General features: G+C 40.8%; 1 protein-coding gene across 1 annotated transcript in view; it reads right to left on the bottom strand.

Moving 5' to 3' along the window:
* Nucleotides 1-3,396: 3,396 nt before the first annotated feature.
* LOC101860299 (NXPE family member 3) overlaps nt 3,397-8,897 on the bottom strand; it is a 15,779-nt gene continuing 10,278 nt past the window's right edge. Inside the window, exons 3-4 of the mRNA XM_035973344.1 lie at nt 5,620-5,624; nt 3,397-4,949 (exon numbers count right to left, since the gene is read on the bottom strand). Coding sequence (XP_035829237.1) covers nt 3,554-4,949; nt 5,620-5,624 — 1,401 coding nt within the window. The 3' untranslated portion in view covers nt 3,397-3,553. The remainder of the gene's footprint in view (nt 4,950-5,619; nt 5,625-8,897) is intronic.

Below are 8,897 nucleotides of genomic sequence, written 5' to 3'. Positions count from 1 at the left end.
AAATGTTCTCCTTTCACTTCCTTTCCTGCTGTCTAACAATGTTCTGTGGTCTGCTTTCGTCTCCTTTTTTTTTGTTGCTCCCACCCCTTCACCTCTTTTGCCCCCTCCTCTGGGCTCCTGACTCTTTCTGCAGCCTTTCTGCTGCTACTTCTTGGCTCCTCCTTACTGCTGTCTTTCAGTCACACCCCTGATTTTATGGTACGTAAGATCTAACACTTAGACTTCTCGGATAAGGGCAAAGAATCTCGGAGGTCCCGTGTACAAGCTGTACACCTTAAAAATCTCTTGGAGGTTGAAAATCTATTAGAGTAGACGTCAGCCATGGCAAAATTCAAAATTTCCTACCAAACTGAAAATGTTTAATGTGTCCCGCGCTCATATGACCCTACGCAGTTGCGAGCGCCGTAAAACAATTACCAAAAGAAGAAAAAAGACTTTGTTCCAGCTTTCTATGATACACTATCACCGACACATAATCTCTATCTTTCATTGGTACCATCAGGTGTTTGTAGCCTACCTTTTCAAGGCTGGATATATGAGGTTTTACACAATCCATCTTATAATTATTGAAAAATTGTGCTTAATCTGCGAAAGAAATAACAAAACAAAAGTAAAACAAAAAGCACCTATACCAAATACTTTTGCTAATAAGTTTTAAAATTTACCATTCTGAATTTAGGGAAGAAACCCTAATTGTGTCATAATTTTGTCTCTGTATTTTCACCAGATTATTTCCCTTTTTCTACGAACCAGCTTTTCCTGACCTTTTTTACGTCAGGGAAAAATTCAGAAAACGCAGTTTTAACCAAGTATAGCTAGCAATGTTCTGCACTTAGTTCACCATCTATTTAATAGATCAATATGAAGTCGGACCTGCCATGACGGTCACGTTTGTAATATGGCCACCTGTCCCAACGGCCACTTTCCACTTTCCAGAACCCCCCCCCACCCCCCCACCCCCACCTTTGCGGTTTTTTCCTCAGTCTAGCGTGGCCGCAGCCACCATATTTTATCAATCTCCTATCGACAGTACCCGTGTGAGACGGCCTCTTATGTACATGTATCTCTCGTCGATGGCGCTTTGTTTATATACTGGCCCCTGAAGTTGTCGACGAGTCGCTATAATCCAATCACCTGTCGTTATTGTTTGTCCTTCCAACCGATCGTGTTGTGTTGGTCTTTTCCACCGTTGACCAATTGTTAACAAAACATGTTCAGCTACAGGTGAAGGAAGCGTGTGATCCCTCCTAACCTATAATCCCTGCCCACAACTCATTCAGAAATCGTAGATGAGATGAGTGGTCACTGTTTACCCAGTCTGTAGTAACAGAGTAACCGTGGACGTCAACATAAACTTGCGACAGAAGCGTCGCTCGTTCTCCGAGTGTTGGCGACCCATGTCGTGTTTGTTTTACCTTAAAACTCTGTCTTTTTCGCCTATAATTTTCGTTTTATTTTAATTCTGCATAAAAGGAGCAACAAAAAAGTTACCTAAAATAAAGCTAAGAAAAGCAAATAAAACAGCAGCAACAACAGCAAAATAATAATACATTTTGAAAAGTATTTGTATAGCGAATAACCCCGCTAAACAGCAAGCTCTATTCGCTTTACATTGTAATATTTTTATTACCCCAGCAAACCATAGAACACTCAGGAACATTTTCAGCTTATCGGGAAGCGTGTTGTACAAGCAGCTGATTAAAGCGCTCAACGCTAAAAAGCTAACAAGATCTTTCGCTGTCTATAGCTGGGTACCCATTCCCACCTGGGTGAAGAGAGGAAAATTCGTGTAAAGTGCCTTTCCCAAGGACACAAATTCGGGTCTCTGACATGATTCGAACCGGCCATCGTACGGTTGCGAGTGCCAGAGCCCAACCTTTAGGTCCCCGACTCCCCCACCCCCCACCTTTTCAAAAGAAAGCAAAACCCCGTTTCAATTGTTTTAAATAGCCTAACGGTCTTCCTTAGCCTGTGATCATCTCTTGTTGGGACGTCAGAAGGGAATGGCTTGTTTTCTTCATTTTGATCAGTCCTACCTTGGACGGCCACCTGTCTTATATGATCACTCTTCTCCTTAACAGGTGGCCGTCTTACTCAGGTTTGACAGTATATCTATTTATCTATCTATCTATCTATTTATCTATCTATCTATCTATCTATCTATCTATCTATCTATACATGTACATTTCTATAATAAATATGTAATATTGTGAGCAAATAAATAATTTATTACGACCCGACCAGATTTATGGTGTTTTCAGGATTACAAAGACATTTAGGTATATGTGTAGCATCATTTCTGTGTGGAATTTATTTTTTTAAACGTTGCTCTTAGGCAAAACAAAACAAAACTAAAATTGTAGGTTCCGTGGACGCTCTAGCATTGAAAGTCACCTAACTTTCGTGGCCATTTTGGGGCTAATCTTTACCTCTGGCACTAGGCAACTCCCATGCCCTTCAATTCGCAAATCTTTATGTCTCAACCTCTATTCAAGATAGATGGGTATTTTTTCATCCAAAACAAGGTAAATGAACAGGCTTTCATTATGATACCAGTAACTCCATATTACGCCTCAGAATTGACCAGCGCCTGATTCCACTGTGTTGTGGCAAACATGAACAGGACGATGATGACGATGATATGTGTGTGTGCCCAAAGAACGGTACAAAAAGTCGACACAGAGAATCTTGAGCTGCAGGTTGATAACTACCAAAAAATCACTTTTTTTGACCAAAATGTGTTTCCATAAAAAATGATAGTTCCACCTTTTTTTAAAACAATGCTTTCAACGGGATTTAATTGATTTGACTTCTGAATATTTTATTTTGAACAATTTTGAGACTAGGGTACTTTTTTAAAATATAACGAAAACTGCCTTTAGAAGGTGTTAAAATCTTTTCTTGAAGCATGTTTTCTTGTCCCCACTATGTTTTACCATTGAATTCTAATCATGATATTGATGTCAACTGAATGCCAAATTGGAAATGAATTTTCCTTGAAGAAAATACACTAGAAACAAATGAATTATTGCTTTTTTATAGTTTGTAAGTGTCCTAAACTTAAAAGCTAATTTAGTGGGTGGTTGGCAGGTGCTCTGGTGTGGTTTGCTTCTTCTTTCCTATGAAATATCTATCGTTCTTATCTCCCGTTCTTCTTTTTATGTTTGTTACTCTCTTGTAACACCTATAATCTTCTGGCATACATATGACCTTATGCAGTTGCGAGCGCAGTAAAACTTCTACTGAAAAAAAAGCTAATTTTCTCAAAATTAGATCTTTGTATCTTACCTCACAAAGTGTGTAATATCTCAAAAAGTACTTAAGATGTCTCAAAAATTAAAAAGCCACTGTGTTCAACATTAACTTTTCTATAAGGTGAAACCCTTAACTCAAAATGGTCAAAATTCGACTTTTTATTCCTTTCTCAAGGCACACACACTTATGATGACGATTACTACAAGGTTCTTAAACTTAAAAATCCCCCCTTAATAAGCGAACACGCTACAACATTATTTGTTTAATACAATATGATAAGCTACCTACACAATGATTATTACAATAATTTCCTCCCTCCCTCTGACGAATAACACGCGTAAGCGAGGAAGAGATCAGAGATGGCGTTGTTGACGAGGTTCGAGGGGTGGAAAGGCCCGTTCTGTATGGCAACAGTCATGTCCCAGGGCTGCAGGAAGAAGACCCTGTCCGTGAGACCCTCGAACAAGCGCTTAATGATGTTGGTTAATACGTGGGCGGTTATGTCCCCTCCGTTCAGCGGTACCCAACCTTTCAAGGCCTGGTGGGGGCCACGGACCACTACCTTGACCTCTGGGTTTCTCCGAAGAACACGTTCCACACTCGCCCGCACCTGGTGCATCTGTGAGGTGAACACACTGTAATGGTGTGCGGGGAAATGGAGGTTCAGATGTATCATCAACAGATACTTCCCCTCGGCAGGGATCTCGTCTATATATTGTTTCGCTGATTTTGAGTCTCCCCGATCGCAGCCAGATTTTTTGCCGGCGTGAAAAGGCAACGCGTGAATTTGCCAATACATGTAGATATTGTTTTGATTATCCTCACAGCTCAAAGGGTGATGCCAGCTCGGTTTGACCTCACCAGTGTTTAAAGAACATCCAACACGCTCTGCTAAGATCTTGAAAGCAAGTCGAGCGTTAGAATCGCCGAGAAAGAGTACTGTTGTGTTTTTCAAACATTGTAAAAGCTGAGGTTTTGTGAATTTCGGAATAGTGGAAGAACTGGACACCCAAGAATTCTGCAAAAAATATCCTCTGGGTGCCTGGCTTGTCCAGCTTTGGAGATTCGCCGCCTTGCCAACAGGTGGTGACGTGGTGTGACGTTGAGGTGACGGCTTGGCACTGTCGGTCACCTTTACCTTAATTTCTGTAGGTACTCGCGCTGTGGGCTTTCTAGAAGCCACATACGTGCTCCACGCCTCCTCAGCGGCGGTCACAGGGAGAGGGTACACAAACTCCAGGTCAAAGCTTCTCCACCAGTGTCGGCAGGTCAAGGCTTCGTTACGAGGGTGACCACAGTACCAGGGCATCCCGCCGTTTTCTTCTGTGAAGTTACAGAACCGCGAATATCCTGGGAGGAAGGGAAAAGGAGAGCAGAGGGTGGCCTCGCTTGCAAAGAAACTTTTGAATCCTGCAGCTATATTCTTAATTGACTTGACCGCGCTACGCGCGTAATGGTGAGCCCGGATTAATTCTCGGTTGTATACCAGAGATGCTTTGACCAAAGGACTTCCGGTCCACAGAAGGGGCACAGCTGCGTAGTAGCTGCCGTTTCCCAAGTCCGTGACTTCCGTTGCTAAGGACGCTTTTTTCTCAGGTTCTTGCAGGAGCACTCTGACCTCGTCCCCTCCACGAGATAAGGGCCGACCTCGTCCGTCATAGACATCTACCCGCACATGGACCAAGTCTCCCAGCCTGTGGAGCACAGAGATTGTATGTCACTCACCTCTTTAGTTTAGTTTTAGTAAGAGTGTTACGGCACTTGCAAAACAAAATACGGTGATATGAGTGCCGACACCACCCTTGTTTAGTTATAGTAAGGTTTTTCGGCGCTCACAACTGCATAAGGTCTTAATATGAGCGCCAATGCGTAGATTTCAACAGAGAAGTCCAAACCGGGAATCAGGCTTACTCTGTTCATCTCTCTTGCCTCAACAGCACAAAGTCTGCTTTGACTATTAAGGCACCCTTGAAACAGCAGTTTACAAGAAAGGGACAAACATACAAAAAAGAAGAGGAAAATGACGATAGTAAGGATGAGGAAAGAAAAAGCAGCAGTTTCCCATATGTTCCCGCACAGTATGAGCATGACATTGATGAATCAACCCATTTACAATTCAACTGTGCATAAGATCATACGGGAATGGTGTTGGGAAGTCTTATTTTTCAATATATGTGTTGTTACGTCTACAGTGACAGAAATTAGAGTATTTAGGAGGTGGGCCCTTTTGACATTGCGAGTCAGGACCAACCCGGGTTGAGAGGGATACGATTCTTATTTTAAATATAGGTGTTGTTACGTCTACAGTGACAGAATTTAGGTCATTTAGGAGGCGAGCTTTTTACCCTGCCTGTCAGAACTAACCCGGGCTGAGAGGGATGCGACACATCCCATAAGAAAGAACGAAATCCTCGATAGGAAATCCTACCCATTCGGGAATCAAACTCAGGTCTCATTCATTAGATTGCGAAGAGCTTATCTTCTACACCTCAGACGCCAGTGTTAAGCAGTATGTGGGCATATTAAAGTGCACGTTTCAAGAACTAGGTCAGTCACTGTGGACAAGAAAGGACGCATATTATTTATAACACCATCTGGGATAATCAAAGTGGGCATTGGGAGGGAGGGGGGGGGGGGGAGTTATAGGTCAGTGCACGGTGTGGAAAAGGATAAGAAGAAGAAAAAATCATTACTTACTTTAGTTTTAGTAAGAGTTTTACGGCACTTACAACACAATTTGGTATTAATAAGTGCCGAAGATTGAATGTGTTAAAAGAGTATAGGCCCTACCGTACTCAAAAAGGGGGACAATCTAATAAGGAAGACGGGTTTTTTATATGAAAAGAAGGAGCAATCACCTACAACAGTGATATGATCTTGTTGTGTTGCAAGTGCCGTACAACCGTAACTAAAATAAAAAGAACAATCTAACTAAGCAGAAGATACCCAAAAATGTGCTGCAGATTTGGGTCACGGTCTAGTTCAGGTCTCTGTTCGGAATATACTCGGCTTAAAACACACATAATAATAATAATAATAATAATAATAATAATAGATAGCATTTGTATAGCGCAAATCCCCGCTCAACAGCAGGCTCTATGCGCTTTACACTATATTATTACCCCAGCAGACCATAGAACACTCCGAAACATTCTCAGCTTCCCGGGAAGCATACAGTGCAAGCAGCTGATTAAGCGCTCAAACACTAACATACTGACAAGATCTTTCGCTGTCTATAGCCGGGTACCCATTCCCACCTGGGTGAAGTGAGGAAAATTCGTGTAAAGTGCCTTCCCCAAGGACACAACGTCGGGTCCCTGACGGGATTCGAACCCACGACCTTACGGTTGCGAGTCCGAGAGCCTAACCACTAGGCCACCGACGCCACATCCGTGGTTTTCACTCTTTGTGAGTGCGGCGACCTTGGGGGTAGACAGGAACTTATCATGCATGAATGGCCGTTCTAACTTAATTTAAGAAGGGAGATCTTGATTACACCTTCAGGCAGCTTTAACACCTCACCACCTCACTTCTCTGCCGTCGTTTGAAAAATTCAGTAGAGCCTTCAGCAGGGTTTTTCTTGATCTGTTTTTTTTTTAAACAATTGTACAGGCGAGCCACAAAACTGAACACACACACATACACACTCACAAATACACACACTTACAAAAACACACGGAGACACACCCTCCCTCCCTTCCGCTCTTTCTCTCTCTCCCTCTCTCTGTCTTTCCCCTCCCCTCTCTTTCTTTCTCTCTTTCTCTCTCTCTCTCTCTCTCTCTCTCTCTCTCTCTCTCTCTCTCTCTCTCTCCGTCTCTCTCCGATTGTCTGTTCATACAGACCCAATGTTGTTACCAATAAAACAAACTCTTTACTAACCCCCCGATTTAATACTAATATTATTAAGAATGCAATTATCACCTTGGGTTTTTTTTACTTTTGTAACAACATTCGTTTTTATGGGTTTTTTGCTTGTTTGTTTTTCGGTGGGTTTTTTTAAAATAGATGAGCCAAAATGAAAACACGGAATGTTGTTACTTAGAAAACAAACTCTTTGTAAACATTCAATATTAATATCATTATTAAGAATACAATTTTGATAATAACTTCCTTATAATTACCTTTTTAAAAATGTTGTTTTATTTGTAATAAGATTCTTTTTTTAGGGGGGGGGTGGGGGGGGGGGGTGGTTACAGATAAGCAAACAAACTGAATGTTGTTACCAAGAAGAAGAAAAAAACTCCCTCCAAACACCCCAAGTTAACATTATTCAGAATTCCATTTTGATTATCACTTTCTTATAATCTTTAAAGCAAATATTGTTTCCATGGTAACAAAAGCCGGGTTTGTTTTGTTTTGTTTTGTTCTATTTGGTTTGATTGTTTTGTTGCTTTTATTTTTTTAGCTCCCGTGTACAATTTTTAAAAAATTGTATATACTGTACTTTTAAAGAAGACAGCAGGTCAACCGGGGGTCTTATACAGGTGGTCACACGTTTGACTTATGGACTTCACAGACAGGCGATAGCTATGTAAATATAACCGCTGTAATTATAATAATATGCAGATCGTCCAATTATTTTAAGATCCCACTTAGGTTAATAAGCAAAGTGTCGTCCGTGCTCTAGTGGCCATTGTTTTATGGGCGCTAAATGGTCTACTGAAAAAAAGAGTCATATTGTTCTGCTGGTTTTGTTGTTGTTGCTGTTGTCGTTGTGTGCTTGTCTGTCTATCTGTCTGTCTGTCTGTCTGTCTGTCTGTCTGTCTGTCTGTTTCTGTATCTATCTATCTATCTATCTATCTATCTATCTATCTATCTATCTATCTATCTATACATCAATCTATCTATTTATCTCTCTCTGTATGTGTGAGTGTGTGTGTACGTGTGTGTGTATGAGTGTGTGTTTTTTTATCTTTCACTATTTTCTTTAAAAAAAACGGTGCTCACAACACAAAACAGATTCTAGAAGATATTGAAAAGTGCCCTTTGTAAAGTTCATAGTACACCTAACATTTCATTTTGTCTTTCAACAGTGAAATATGTCAATATTTCGAAATAATAAAAATCAAGTATGTGGAAGAGTTTAATGAGGTGCGTTGATTGGACCTAGAGTCTAGTCTCATTCCTCTTCTCAAAATAGTAACGGGTTTATACTTATTAAACATGTTTTTTTTAATTAACTATGTACATATATTGTCTTGTCTAAACTAAAGCAAGTGTTTTTTTCTGGTTCTCAGGAAAACCCCATAGGTTGACATACAACAATGACGTATGACGGCGACAATTATTTTAAAATACTTGGTTTTGTGTGGGTGGTTGGAGGGAGCTCTTATGAGGTTTGCTCCTTCTTTTCTAGCAAACATCTATTGTTCTTATCTGCTCCTCACCTTGTTTTTATGCGTTTGTTACTTACTCGCTTGTAACGCCTCTAATTTTCGGCACATATATGACCTATTTGTGCTGCTCTGCTTGCGCAGTAAAGCTCTTAGTCACAGTTTTTAAAAGATATTTTAAAACCAAATCCCTCAAGCCAAACAGCAATAACAACAGCAACAACAACAGCACAATAACAACAACCACATTGACAACAACAACAGTAACAACAGCACCACCACCAATAACAACAACAACAATAACAACAA

This window comes from Aplysia californica, unplaced genomic scaffold (assembly GCF_000002075.1).
Source record: "Aplysia californica isolate F4 #8 unplaced genomic scaffold, AplCal3.0 scaffold01153, whole genome shotgun sequence".
NCBI classification, from domain to species: Eukaryota; Metazoa; Mollusca; class Gastropoda; order Aplysiida; family Aplysiidae; genus Aplysia; species Aplysia californica.
The sequence above is the reverse complement of the archived record's forward strand: the minus strand, read 5'-3'. Positions and strand labels throughout refer to the sequence as shown.